General features: G+C 36.0%; 1 protein-coding gene across 2 annotated transcripts in view; it reads right to left on the reverse strand.

Moving 5' to 3' along the window:
• LOC108711380 (protein unc-13 homolog C) overlaps window positions 1-16177 on the reverse strand; it is a 240663-nt gene that overhangs the window by 65093 nt on the left and 159393 nt on the right. For both annotated transcript variants that reach the window (XM_018253063.2, XM_041586773.1), the window contains exon 20: window positions 640-766. In XM_018253063.2, coding sequence (XP_018108552.1) covers window positions 640-766 — 127 coding nt within the window. The remainder of the gene's footprint in view (window positions 1-639; window positions 767-16177) is intronic.

Here is a 16177-nt window from a genome sequence, read left to right on the forward strand (position 1 = left end):
TTTTTCAGGGTAAAAAAACCTTGAATTTTTAAAGATGTACAGTATTACACCCCAAAGCTGGAAATAGCTAAAATCCAAAAATACTCCAGCTAAAATCCAATAAGTCACTGGCAGAGGTCCCTGAATCATTTAAAAAAGTTATTAGCCTTCATTCATGAGTTTTTTTGGGTGGATTTGGCTCGAAAACTCGATCAATTCGAGTGATTCAAGTATTTTCTTGCTGAAAACGCAATCAATTCAAGTTTTTGGGTTGTTCACCTCGAATTTACTGTTTACAGTTTTTTTTCCAATTGAATTTTTTCTTAAATTGGAAATATTTTGAGTTGTGAGTCCATTCTATATCTATAAAATTCGACCTTTGATAAATAACCCCCTTCATCTTTAAAAACATAGGCTGACCCTTAAATTTGGTGTTATCGGCTTGGCATATAAAAGAATCAATATTTTTTAAATTGCTTGAAGTTATTTAGAGTCTTAAGATGTCCCTTAATTTATCCCCTGCGGCAGAATTGAAATGAAAAGACCTCAATACACTACATAAATGTAACAGAAAACATGTTTTTTACATATAGTCAAAAGCAGTTCAGCCATAAACTGTAACGTGTCATAACAATTCAGTTATGCAGAAGAAAGACTTACAGAGAATATTCAGGGACGGTATCATTGAATGCAGCAAGGTCTTTAACATATTCATTATAAAACCATTTTACTTTGAAGTGCAGATTCATGTAATCTGTGCTCTTGCATAGACGGTGCTTTTCATGTTCTGCAATGAAGAGATTTAAACAGTCTATTGTTAGTTTAGGTTAACTGTGCACTCTATCAATTACGTTATTTAATAGAAACATTCAACAAAGAAAAAAACTATTTTTTCAAAATAATGAAGGGATGTTTTTAAGAAGTACTGTACCATAACAATCAGTACTGCAGGTGATCATTACAATAAACTCAATTGAAACAGAACACTACTTTCTTTGCATATTCAGTGATTATAGAGTATCAATGCTGCTGTATTTCGTTAACACCATTATAAATGCAAGTTTCTTCTCAAATTTCCAATATATAATTCTTTCCACTTTACCTACAAACCCAAAAATCAACTTATACATCTGTCTTAAAGGGATACTGTCATGGGAAAACATGTTTTTCTCAAACACGTCAGTTAACAGTGCTGCTCCAGCAGACTTTTGCACTGAAATCCATTTTTCAAAAGAGAAAACTGATTTTTTTTATATTTAATTTTGAAATCTGACATGAGGCTGGACATATTTTCAGTTTCACAGGAGCCCCCTGTTATGTGACTTGTGCTCTGATAAACTTCAGTCACTCTTTACTGCTGTACTGCAAGATGGAGTGATATCACCCCCCTCCCTTCCCCCCCCAGCAGCCTAACAAAAGAACAATGGGAAGGTAACCAGATATCAGCTCCCTAACAGAAGATAACAGCTCCCTGGTAGATCTAAGAACAGCACTCTACAGTAAAAAATCCAGGCTCCACTGTGACCCCTTTCAGTTACAAGTGCGAGCTCTTTCTGAAAGCACATGACCAGGCAAAATAACCCGAGAAGGCTGACTACAAACTATTATTACAACTATAAATATACTTGTTGGTTCAGGAATGAAATTTTATATTATAGAGTGAATTATTTGCAGTGTACACAGTGTATTTTAGAAATAAAAGTGCACCATAAAAATCATGACAGAATCCCTTTAAAGAGATACTGACATCAGAAATGAAACTTTTTTCCATCATACCATTATCTTTGCATGCTATTTATAATTTTGCCATAAAAGCATTTGCCCATTGTTTTTACATTGCCTATCTGATCCCCCATGTTTCTCAGTGAGGGGGCTGCCATAGGTCAGAATGGCAAAAAAGTCAGGCCTCAAATAACAATTGCAGAAGCAGCTCTATTAGTGAAAATGATCAACATGACCTATAGGTAACTTAGGTACAGATTTATCAAGGGTCGAATTGAATTCAAAATTTTTATGGTCAAAACTGTCGAATTCAACTAGGGAGTTATTCAAATTCGATTAGAATTTTAAAAAAAATGCTAATTAGAGATGTACAGTATCATATTCTTATGCTTTAAGAACTCAAATTTGACTATTCACCACCATAAACCTGCCGAATTGCTGTTTAAGTCGATGGGAGACATCCAGTGATCAATTTTGAGTTGTTTGCAGCCTTCCTGACATGAATAAAATCGACCCTAAAGCTCAAATTGAATTCGATTTGAATTTAAAAAACAAGATTCGAGTTTTTTCTCTGAGTTATTCATCAAGTTTGAAAAATTGGATTTTTTTAATGAATGTTGAATTTAGAATTTATGGGAGTTTAGGGGAATTTTCAAAGACTCGCATTAATTCGAAAATTCGACCTTTAATAAATGTGCCTCCAAATGTAGATATAATATTGTGAAGAATAGTTTTTTAGTATATCACTTTAACAAAACCACCTTTCTGCATCTTTCATGATATCACATGCATCAGCCTCTGCATTTAGTCTCTGCCTCTCTTCACACCAATATAAAATCCTCCTTTTCATCACTGCATTATTCCACAATTAACCCCTTAATTTTCTCTAATTTTGTTGTTTCCAATAAAACAACCTTTTTATCTTTCTGCTCACCAAAAACATTGAAGTCCACCCTGCTGTCTCTCTTAGGCATGCAACCACCTCTTATCACCCTGGCATAATCTTCCACATCCCTGAAAACAAAATGTAATTTGCTATAGATGCAACCTCTTCTGTGACTTCCTCAATACACCAGTCTTCCTAACCTTCTACCCACACACATTAGCGGTTTTGATCAGCTAATACATTTTGTTAGCCTGGCTTTAGCAGTTTAAGTGCTAGGTTTTTCAAGGGAAAACCATATATATATATATATATATATTGTATGTATATATATATATATATATATATATATATATATATATATATATATATATATATATATATATATATATATATAGTCAATTCTAAGCAGCCACACTTGAATCCGGACTTCATTAGATAAATCTGGGTGCAGGGTCAAAAGTGGTGTATATAAAACAGTTCAAAGACACACACTCCACTTTGTGATAAATTAAATTGCTTTTATTTTGCACATGGTCATACATGTACAAAATAAAAGCAATTTGATTTGTACAAAATAAAAGCAATTTAATTTATCACAAGTGGAGTGTGGGTCTTTGAACAGATTTATAAATATATAAATCAACCCTAACCAGTAAAGTGTTGCCATTGTAGGACATATACCCAACCATACCCTCGTCTTCCCGCTCCTGCATGCACCTCTGGTTCCAAGACAGGGAATCTTTAGGAGCAGAGGAGAAGTGTACTTATCCAGTCTGACCTGAACTCAACCCTAACCCCAAATGGTCACCGAAATTTCAACCCATAAGATGGGTTTTCTGGGTTCCAAGTCAACCCACAAATGACTACTGGTCATGTTTAAAGCAAAGGAATTGTGGTGTACTGGGAAACTGACAATAAAGCTTTTGGCCCAGACTGTTAATAAATTCCTTCTGACTCTGGGTTATTGAAGGAAATCTGTGAAGACAGACTTGTTTAGCTGGATTAAGGCAAATTAACACTTATTTGTGTCTTATTAAATGCTTTTAGGAAAAAGTATCTTGTAAAATGCTTTTCATCCTTTGTAGTTAACAAATTAAAGCTCTTGTTCTTCATATAGATAAATCACTTCCTTTCTAAACTTCAAAGTCAAACTGCTCTTAGTGCTTTCAAACAAGCAAATTGCAAAAAGCTTAAAACACACTGCAAAATTAGAAGAAACTTTATCTGAAATAGTAAGGGTTAATTTGCTGTGTATGTTAAAGGGATTGGTGCCACACAATTTTTCGTGCTTACAGTTGTTGCTCATCATTGGGTTTTGCATGTTTTAGCTTTTCACAAGGATGACTTGTGGCAAACAGCTTGATACTAGCAATGTTTAGACACTTCACCCTAAATATAGGGAATGTGATATTAAATGTGTTAATTAAACACACTGTCACCATTTCCTGTAAAGATAAATTGATAATTGCGTCAATGATGAAAAGCTCACCGATTAAAATGTATATCTCTCCTGTGCTTTTTGAAAACGAGGACAATAAATAATGGATTAATGTCCCTGAAATTAATTGACATTAAAAGTGTATACCCAAGGTAATTTTGCCAATCTATCTCTTAAAATGGCAACTAGGTACATAATATTTAATTTAATTCAAGGATAATAGAGATCAAATACATCACAGAAGGCTAAAACCTGTGGTATGGGCATACAAATGGCATTTGAGTGGAAATTGCCAATATACTTTAATGTCTACAGTATATCATGTCATAATTCAGTTTAAGAACAAAAACAAAGAATACATAATGTGTAAAGTAGTGGTATACTAAGTGGGTGGGGATTTAGAGTGCATAATATGTTCCTTCTATTTTCCAGACAGCTATCTAGTCAAATGAATTACACTTGGGTTAATATGGATCTTAGGGGAAATTGACGGGGTCTGTCTGGATATTTTTCTGTGGAGAACTGGGAAGGAAATTCAGCCCCTCAAAAACATGGTCTGTTCAAGTCAAAACTGGACAGGTGGCAACCCTATCCAAAACATTTTGGTTGGAAAGAGAAGGCCACAGTTTATTTATGTATTAACCATAACATAAGGAGACCCATTTATCAACCTTCTTGTTTAGTGATTTTAGAAACCTTGATTAAATAGAACAAATAGAACTTGTAACAAAACCATTTGTATAACAAACATTTACATTAACCAACAACCCTTACTTGCCTGTTAGAGGACTAACCCTGCTCCCAGACACTGGTTCCTGCCTCCTTTTTCCCCAACTCTATACTAAAACTGCCTAGCTTCCCATCGGGACCCCAGGCCTACTAAGCTACACACATTCCTTATCAGATACCCCATTTTACCTCCCCTTGGGGCTCAATTTAAAGTTAAATAATTTGTTTTAGGATAGAAACTCTAAATTATATCTAGTGCAGGTAAGCACAAAAATACAAATATACGTAGTGTCCCTTTGCATATTGGTATGTGATGATTCAATAGACATCATAGAGAACATATTTCTGCAGGTGTAAAAGCTACTGTATATTAAAAATACATCTCTCAGCATAAAAATATTCAGTTTAATTGTATCAATGAATCAAAGACATCATCATTTATGCATGTGTTGAATTTTCTTTTTATTTCTGTTCTGTAGCTCTACATATTTGCATTTGAGTAAGTGGATCTGCCATTCTCCATATAATGCAATAAACAGCGCCCAGAACAGTATTAAATGGCAAATGGCAATGTTCTGTTCTCTCTCTGTAAACTAATTTCTTGTACTAAAGTGTCTTATTACCATACATTCAATGGCACATACAATAGAATTGAAAAGGGACTGCCCATAAGGGTCTCTTGTATTTAGCCACAATTTAACTAAATAAATATTATTATACAATGATGAGAATAAATATAATTTTACAAATTGCTGAAATTATAAAAACTCAGTTTTTCGGTTATAGAATCCCATTTCATTATGGAAGCTAATGGTATCTGTGCTCAGTAACTCCATGACAAAGTCTTTAATTGATCAGCCATTTTCATTTATTAGAAGTTTAGTCGATCTCAACAAAAGCACCACCTACAAATTCAGATTTACACTGCCATACATCTATGCAGTGCCTAATATCTTGCTTGTTACCTTTCTTGCATCAAGTTTTCCAAATGTTTTTTTGTTCCCACTTCATATTAGTTATCAAGACAATGATTAGCAGCTTTTAAACCAATATAATGAATTTCTAACAACATTGCAACCTACTGGTCATTGTGTTTGAAAGTTTTTTTAATTGTGGTTCTAAAACGACGAAGCGCCTAACGCTAGCATGAATGCACCAGCGTAGCGCATTTTCGTTAATTCGCCGACTCACTAACGGAAGCTGGCGTAAATTCGCTAGTGTTACTTTGCACCCTTACGCCTGGCGAATTTGCACAACGGACGTAACTACGCAAATTCACTAAAGTGCACATTTTTCTGAACGCTACCTTTTACGCCAGACATCCTATCTAGAGTAGATAGGGATTGCTTCAAAAAAAGTTAAAAAATTTTCTAAGTCCCAAAAACGCTGGCGTTTTTTCATTTTTTATGGGTGATAGGCTGAAAAAGATCTAAATTTTTTTTTGGGGCTAACCTCCTTCCCCCGTACATTTCCTAACTCATGGCAACTTAACTATACAGTGGGCACATGTGTAGGGCAAAATAAAAATTTTATTTGCTGTTTTTAAGGTTTCCCAGGCTTGAGTAGTGCTGCTACACATACCTCCATTGTAACTTGAATTTGGCGCCGTATGCAAATTAACCATCGCTAGCGAAACTTTGCTTTGCTTGGCGAATTAACGCTAGCGCAACTTCGCAACCTTACGCTTCCCCTGAGCGCAACTTCGGATTTTAGTGAATTTGTGTAGCGCTGGCGAAAATACACCTGGCAAAGTGCGGCGAAGTGGATGCTGGCACAATAACGAATCTTAGTGAATGTCCCACTACGAGTCTCTCGGAAGTAATTCAAACACACTAGCTATGTATAAGCAAAAGTTTATTAAATACATAGAATGAAAAAGATATACATTACCGAATGAGTATAAGAGCAAAGCACGGTCAATCTGCAACCAAGGCTGGGAGATCCCTAACAGCTCACAGAACCACTCAAACAGAGCACTGAAGGTCCTGTGGCGGCACACGTCAACCCCACAAGTGAGATCTCAACTGACCAAATGGTGACCCCAGTTTATATATGCTTTCAAACAGTAAACTCATTGAGAGGCTTAGTCAATAACTCATAATAAGCTCATTTAGTGGTTTAGTCAATAACTCATAATGATTTTGTTAATAACATATCTTGCTTCCCATGCTCTCATCAGGACTCCCAACAAGCACATCCGAAACAGAGATCTTATCTTAGCTAGCTGGTAGCTGAATAGCATATTGTGCCTATCTATAATAAAGAAGAGCCTGATAAGGGCTTCAGAAATCATAAGCATATTAGATAATACATATAAGAATATCCAGAATAAAGAACAAGTATTAAGTCATCAAGTTGTTAGGTCCCATGATTTCTCTTGCACAAAGCTTCATTATACAGAATTATAGATTATAAGGCCGCCTTGTATACTATGATACAAAGCTTTGTTATAAACAATTATACGTCATAAAGCTGTTTTTTTTAAACTATATCGGGCTCAACATACGACATTGGGTTCAACAGTAGAACAGTTCTTTGTGTTATAGTTTTATAGTTCTGTAGTAACGTATTGCAATGAGCTATTGGGTTTAATCAGAGTATTACCATGAGCCATTATTGAAAAAACTCCTATTAATACAACAATCAGAAAAGCATTTAAGATTGAGAAAAGAAACATTGGGCTCTTGGGATATTGACTAAGGTTTCTGTTCTCTGACTTTTTCCTATCTGTAGAAGTTAGAAAGAAGGTGGCACTGCTGTTGTATGTATTATATTAGCAATTCGAGAACATCTAATATCTTGAAAATGAAAAAAAAAATTGCAAAAGTTCTTAAACAAGCACTCAATTTTACATTAATTTGTTTTGAGCATTTACATTTCCTGTAACACCCGTTTAACCATCACTTTTCAGAGATTGTTCCCATCAGCCCCTGCCCCAGTAAGTTTCTTATAACATTCACAAAGCTCAGATAAGGGGCCATTTCATCAGAAGCCAATGAGCCTGTTTGTTTCTTTTTGCAATGTGGGAACAAAACAGTAAAAATGTATTTTGTAAAATAACCTAAACCTCTTATTTTACAAAATAAAAATTTTTCATTTGTGTCCTGGGGATTTTCCAAATCACTAAGTACAATTTCACTGAAATTGTGATTGTGTTGCTGAAGGCAATATACTGTAAGTCTTGCAGGTTTTACAAATTTGAAGAAAGGCATAAAGCTACACACTGATGTACAAAGTACAGATTAAATGTGCTTCTTAATTTTTGATTAATATTTTGCTTTAATGTTCTGGATCAAATCTGTCAATTCATAACGGGTAGAAGTAGAAGGATGAATCAGGGTGAGTTTGAGGATATATGATGTTTTAATATACTGTATCTGGATATTCAGCTTCAGCACTGGGGATATTGATCCTGATGAATATAGACAGGCCACTAGGGATGGGCGAATTTGACCCGTTTAGTTTCGACAAAAATTCGCCGCCGGTGAAATGTTGCCGCCGTACAAGTCTATGGGCGTAATTTCCGCGGCGAAACAAGGTGAAAAAATTCGCCCATCCCTACAAGCTACACTTCCATCTAAGGTACATAACTATATAATTGCTATCAATCTATTCTTTGGCGTAATTAAATAATATCATTGTAATCATAATTAACTAATTTACTTAACAGCTGCTTATGCCATGATTTAGGATATGTAGAATATGTTGGAACTAAAATACTGATGGTAACATTGGATTGTGAATTTTCACAGGCTTCTGAAAACCCCCCCCCATATAATTACCATACCAACTGCCTGAAACTACAGCGCTGTATCAATAAGGGACAGATGGGGGAGGCACATGGTGTCCTCATGGTAGAGTCCTGCTCCGGTCCATTTTCTTAGACCCGTATCCGACCCATAACCGGAAAAGACATCACTCCAGCCCTGAATCTGCATGACAATGGAACTAAGCTGCCGAAACACAAGGGAGGATGGGAGGGATCAAGCCTGCACCTTAGCTGGGTACCAAGGCAGGTTACACACAGACTGCCGGCACGGTCAGGGAATCTGGTAGTTTTTGCCTGAAACCTGACTATTTTGCGGGTATTCCACAGGTACCCAACCAGCTGCAGGACTCTGCCTCATAGGTGACCACTTATTATGCACAATATTGTATTCCAAGCATTAAAAAAAATCCAGATTTTCATAAAATTGTGTTAAATTAAAGAAAATAATATATTCGTTTAGATATGTTGCTGCCATATAAAAATAGATGCTGCGCACATGATGTAAATCTTATTTTTACAGTAAATATTCTAGTATGCCTATGATGTATATTTAACATTTCTCTTTAATGTAAGCCCGTGCCATGTGTTTATTTGCAACATGTGTGGCATGGAAAGGGTTGGATAAAATATTTTTGCTACCTGTATTTTTATATTAATGCTGAGATGCAGTGTATCAGGGCACAGACACAATGAAGGCACCTGTATCACGGCAGCATAGAACCACCACTTCTGTAGGAACAGTCTCCATCTTTTCATGTAAGTCAGACAGGAATGTTAAAACAATGGTATGCAGGCATTCAAAAATAGTTATTGATTTCTGAACTCTTTGTGCCGCATTCATATATAATGTCACATAATCCAATCATCTTCTGCTGAAACTGTACCTGCAAATTCAGTGCCTTTGTTTTTTATTAGATGCTGAGCAATGCAATAAAAATGCCTCATATAATTATTTGGGAATGAAAAGACTAGTGCTCATCATAGCACAGTGTCCAAAATTACCCTTTTTGAAAGGAAACCATAATTTGCAATTTTGGTGGACTCTACATATTTTCTGTATTCTGTCAAGTTTAATCAAGATTTGCTATTGATTTCTGCAAAGGGAATTACTTTTCCCTTTCTCTTTAACTATGGAACTTTAATGTATTTAACTCTGTGTTTGGTACTGCAAAGGTTACTAAACATGGTCCTATATATTCTCATCTCTATCATCTCATTATACACTGCCCATCACTTCCAACATTATTTCTTCCAAAGCAGTTTCTGGGTGCTTCCTAAAATGTTAAATCAACACAACTCTGCTAACTCCTACACATTCCTATATAGACTGACTCTAGCCCATAATACCTTTATTATTTTTGTAATATTGTTAAGTAGCATATTTACTACAATGGGCATGGGCAGGATATAAACACTTATTGTCAGTTTTCCAGCTGCCCCAGTCATGTGACTTGTGCCTGCACTTTAGGATGGAACTACTTTCTGGCAGGCTGTTATTTCTCCTACTTAATGTAACTGAATTAGTCTCAGTAGGACTTGGCTTTTACTATTAAGTGCTGTTCTTAGATCTTCCAGGGAGCTGTTATCTTGTGTTAGAGAGCTGCTATCTGGTTACATTCCCATTGTTCTGTTGTTAGGCTGCTGGGGAGGAAAGGGAGGGAAAGGGAGCAGTAAAGAGTGACTGAAGTTTATCAGAGCACAAGTCATATAACTGGGGGCAGCTGGGAAACTGCCAATATGTCTAGCCCCATGTCAGATTTCAAAATTGAATATAAAAAATCTGTTTGCTCTTTTGAAAGATGGATTTCAGTGCAGAATTCTGCTGGAGCAGCACTAGTAACTGATGCCTTTTGAAAAAAACATGTTTTCCCATGACAGTATCCCTTTAAGGGGGTCCTAGCATTCTTTAAGAGCTACCCCATAACCCACTGAATATAGAGAGAAGGGGTTGTCAAGGTTACGATCACCAATGCCCACATACAGTTAAAATGGTGTGAGTACATTTACTGTACATTTTGCCATTTCCCAGCAATGTCTGTGATATCTCATGGATCTTGTTCAAATAATCTGTTCATGGTTCAGTTAAGAACCATTGGTACTACAACCTGGCCTTCTCCATACACAAGGGCACACAGCTGGGAAAGTGAGTCTCATCCAGGCAATCATAAGCAAAGCTCATGGTTTTGGAAGCCCCAGGTAATAACCACATTTTACTAAAGCCTTTTACAGCAATAATTTAAAATGTTGATAAAATAATCACAGGTTCTCAATGATAATATTCTTTAGTGAGAATCAGGGAGTCTGAATCAGTCTGAAACAGTTTGATGGCATCAGAGTGTAGGATTATTGCACACATATGCAGTCTATATATTATTTGCTCACAGCTGTAAACTGTGCTTTTAAAATATCATTTTGCAGTTTCAAGAATTCAAATAGCTATATTTTTTCTTTCTCTAGGGAAGTCAAAACATATGCTTCCTCTTTAGACATCTTGCTGATTCTCATAAAAGGGCATATATGAGTGTATATCAGAATTACTGTAACATTGCACGTTAACTTGCATTTCCCAAGCTGAAGCTTCAAATGCAGCGCTCTTTACTGAAGACCATGTAAAAGACAGCCTAACTCATTTTACAAGGTAATATAGGAAAATATGCATTGGTTCCAAAAGGGGTTGCTTGCCAGAAGAATTGCTCTCTTCTGAACTGGCAGAGCAAACACAACCAGTAGACTCACAATTCAGCTTGCACATTGGCAAAGTGCTAGCAATCATTCAAGATGATTGATTTGTTATTGCAAAGACTTGGCCACTGTGTGTATATTACAGCAGCCATGGTGCTGAGACTTTGGGTAAAATCACTGTGATTATATACATGAACGAGTTTGTTATATAAAATAAATGCTATGTTATTGATTTCATCAAGAACATTTTCCACTTAAAAAATCAAATGGGTCATTTTAAAACCAGAGAAAGTTCAATACAATTTATGAGGATCCTTAAAATGTCCTACCTTCAGACTAATTTTACCACTGTCCGGAATGCCATTTGTAAATGAACATCCTGTAATTTAAGAAGTGAAATGTGTCCATATCTTTGTGTTTAGTGGATGGCCTAATAAAGCACTTACAGAGAACATATAATCATTATCATTAGCAATATGATCGTGCAAGATATCTTCAGCAAGTTTCAGTGAGTCATGTATCTGCAGTATAGACAGTTCTGCATAAACTAAAATACATCACAGCGACAAAAATCACCCCTTATGGAAACATACAGCCAAACTACACTTACTATGATGTCACCCAGTGTGGGTAAGATAATAAAAGGTGCAGAAGTTGCTACTCGTCTATTTACCCAAAGCAACAAAATGGCCCACTATGAAATCAAACATCTGGTTACTGAGCAAACTGAGTGTCTCCAACGTATTTGTTTATTCTCTGTTTTATCCCATATCCAAAATGCCACTGTTGCATGTGTTCCACACATGATAAATGTAGGGTTTACTAAATTGTTAGGCTTAAATATATACAGGTATGGGACCTGTTATCCAGAATGCTTCAAACCTGGAGTTTTCTGGATCAGGGGTGTTGCGTAATTTGGATCACCATACTTTCTCTACTAAAAAATCATTTAAACATTAAATAAACCCAATAGGATTGTTTGCCTCCTTAGTTGTGATCAAGTACAAGGTATTGTTTTTTATTGCAGGGAAAAAGTTGATACTTTTCTTAGAAAATGTAATTATTTGAGTTCAGTATATTCCAACAATACAGCTAGTTAATTTTTATGTGGTTGAATACACTTACTACTACTATTTGTTGTGTGGGGTTTCCAGAACTAAATACAATTAAAGAGATTATTTGAGGTAAGCACGTGGTTAAATGAGCATGAATCGGTTACAGGGCAGTGTCTCCACACATAACAATGTGTGGATAATTTTGCAGGCTGACTTGTTACTTGTTTAAATATGTTCCAGACACCTAATTCTAGTATTCAATGACACTGGTTAATGTATGAATACTAGTTAAATTCATCAAATGTTCAAATTGGGTCTCAGATTCAGATGCACATTTTAGGCACACTGCAAGGCTTATAAAGAATAAAAATGTCCTTTTCCTTTTTAGTTACCTTGTCAGCACAGGATCATCATCTTTACAAAAACACATCTAAATTCTCCTGCCATGTCCACATAATATCAGTAAAGCCCTGCATTGGCCTGAATAACAATAACATAAAGAATTATTACCCCTGTTCCATTCTGAAGAACAAAATGTTTACTTTTGCTTTATTCAAGCGAATGCGTGCATATTTCTGCCATGCCTGAAATATACATGAGGCATAATGTGACTGGAATATTTCTTGGTCTTCAGCCTTTACTCTCTGCAATGTTTTTTTGTATTATGCTGCATGTGTGTTTTATGCAACAGTATGGATTATGGATAGTGGAAACTGTGTGTCCATTTTTATGGTCGTATTTGTAGACTTTCTTGGATATCTGTTTGTTTTAGAGCAAAGCTGTCCAACTGCACCCTTAGGGCAATATGTAACATTATTTTGGTTCCTAGCTTGTTCCTGAGTCTTTTTCATACATTATCAGCATTATAATAAACCTGGCTTATACATATATTACAAGAAACTGCACTTGTTTGGATACAGGTGTCTAGTGAATGGCAAGTGAGTTTTCATTTTTATTTGGATTTCCCTGGTTTGGAAATAACATGGTAGCATTGGAAATAGGTTACAGGAGCAAAGTTTTTTCCGTTAGATCCTTTCAGCGAAATTGGAATGCATTAACCAGCTTTCAGATGGGGGCACTTGCAGCTCAAACCTTTTCCAGGTGTAAAATAGTCACAATATGTGGCGCTACCTTTTGCAAAGAGAAAAAGGTTTTTATTGCAACAAGCAACATTTCTCTCCTCTTCCTCGTGGGACATGGCCCGAAACGTTGCCTGTTTTCTGAGGTTAAAGGGGACCTGTCACCCTAAGAAATAAAGTATGTTATAAAGGCAAACTTTGCCTCTGGGGCAGGCAATATATGATTGACAGCTGAGATTTTTAAGTACCTTTATAATGGGTATGGACGTGTTAATTAAAAAAGCAATTAGTGCTTTATGTTTAATTTTAAAAGGACTTATTATACAGATTTTTAGGTCTAGGTGACAGGTCTCCTTTAATAAACACATTTGTACCTTGCAAATATAAATGCAGAAATTTTCCAGAATAAGGAACTGTTGCACAGGGGTTTTCTTACTCTAAAGGGGTTATTTATTAAAGGGGAACTTTGGCTTCCAAACCATAATTTGATAAAGAGGCTCACATAACAAACAAATCCCTAATTTACCCACCACAGTTACCTGTTTCTTCAAACAGTGAGAATAAATGCCTAACTTTGCCTATGGGGCAATGGGTATGGACGTGTTATCCAGCTGTTTAACAGTGCTTCTCTTTCTGCATCATTTGAAATCCTGACAGGAAATGAGGGACTAAATACTAACTTCTCCACAGCTTAAAGAAAGCATGCAGGAACTATATAACCCACAATGCATTGCACTGTGATGTTCCATTCCTTATTGAAATCACATGTGCAGGGAATTGTGGGGTTTGGAGGATGCAGGCTGAGGACAGCTGGCTGTTAATACAAAGTAACAGTAGTCAGCCTGCTCAGCAAAGTAGTCAGACAGATCATCAGGAGAGCAGGGAACTAGGCTTAGGGAACTGTTCCAAATCATTACAAATCATGAAAATTTTGCATATTTTTTAATTGGTGTATATTGCAAAGTTGCTTGAAATTATGTTTACTTTTCATAAAGCTCAAGTTATGTTTGTGTGGAGTTCCCCTTTAGGGATAGAGTTGTGGGCTCCACGAAAATCCGAGTTTTCCAGTTTATTTTTTGGTTAAAAAAGAACTCAAATTTTTCAAGTTTGTCCCTTGAACCACTTGAAGATGTTAATAGCCTTCATGTTGTTAAGAGTTTTTTTGGAAGAGGTTCTGCCCGGAAACTTGAGTTTTCAGGTTATTAACCCTGAACTCGCTGATTCAAGTTTTTTCAATTCGAGTTGTGAGTTCATTCAAGATATACATAACTCTAAAATTGGACCTTTGGTAAATAACCCTCGAAGTGACAACAGAATAATGACACGGACAAACTGCTTTATCAGCTGTTATATGAGATTATTGAAAATATGTATAGGAATATTATTCCTTTGTGAAGTGATTTACTGTATTCTGGGACTTGATGTCCCTCTGCTTTCCAGATCCTTGCACCACCCACTAGAGAAAGCAGAGGCAGTTCAAGTCCCAGAATCAGTCAGGCAGGTCAGACAGTGTTTATGCACCTTTGTAACATAAATGCAAGTCAATGAATTCATGTAAAAAATGGGGGGCACCAGGCACAAATTTGCTTTGAATTTCCCGCAAATATATTTGCGAAACTGCGGCAAAAATTCGCCAGCGGAAAATCCGCAGAGACAGAAAAAGATTGTCGTGTGGCAGAAGTCGCGCGCATAAGATTGTCTCGCGTCAAAATTATTCGGATGTCCATTGACTTTAGTGCATTTGGACAAAATAGTTGTGCTTATAAAAATTGTTGCTCGCTTCAAAATTTTTTCAGTGAAGTGAAATGGCACAGATTTGCCAATCACTAAAAACTACTACTGTATTATTACAAGTATTCTTGGGCACAAATTACACCTGAGTAGGTATAGTATAACCATGTATTAACCCTAGCTTTTCTCTAAAGTAAAGAGAATTTCTCTGAAAAAAATGTGTTATACTATTTTAAAACTATGATCTATGTTTCTTAGAGTAAACTATTATTTCCATAGGGCCCATTGTGTCGTATATAAATTATGTAACATTCATTTCTAGTAAATTGAATCTGAAAAAAACACTGGCTGTGCTGTATAGTCTCCCTGACCAGATGCAGTCATGGGATCTATTATTTGAAAACCAATTACCCAGAACTCTCTAAACCAGCAACACCATTTCCCACAGTGTATTATTTAAATATACAATTATTATTGGTTTGCTGTTCCTCTTGATAAAACTTTTTCTTGTAACTTTGTTTAGCTAAACCACCATAGATCTCTGTGCAAACAAATGTGCTTTATGCACAAAATCCAATGCATTACAAGTAATAAATCACACAACTATATATCAAAACAATGGGAATAGAATGATATACTCTTTAGGTTGTTCAAGACGCTGCATTGCCTAAAATAAGTGATTTACTGTGGAGGGGTTAGTTTTCCCTTAAACCTGATTTTCCCCCACTCTCTCTCCTTTCCCCTTCTGTATGGTAACATTAATTAATGTCCACTTACAATAATCTAGAAAATAAAAGGCACTTGACTAATAGATAATTCTCCTATTTTCACCCTCTTGCTTGCAACCTGCACACCATATTACCAGGGCTGTGAATTCAGTGTTCCACCCTTCCTCCCACTTCTGGTTTCTATTTCTTTACATGTCTGTCTTAGTTGTTTTTATTTACAAAAACAACTTATTCTTTGCCAAAATTTAAATAATATTGCATAACTTACTTGTAAATGTTGCAGCTATAGTGGCTTTTGTCCTTGCTGTTTTATGGAAAAATACCTGCATTTTTTACATGCCAATTGTCTAGGCCAGTGGTTCTCAACCAGTGGCTCGCT

The sequence above is a fragment of the Xenopus laevis genome, chromosome 3L, assembly GCF_017654675.1.
Source record: "Xenopus laevis strain J_2021 chromosome 3L, Xenopus_laevis_v10.1, whole genome shotgun sequence".
Taxonomy (NCBI): Eukaryota; Metazoa; Chordata; class Amphibia; order Anura; family Pipidae; genus Xenopus; species Xenopus laevis.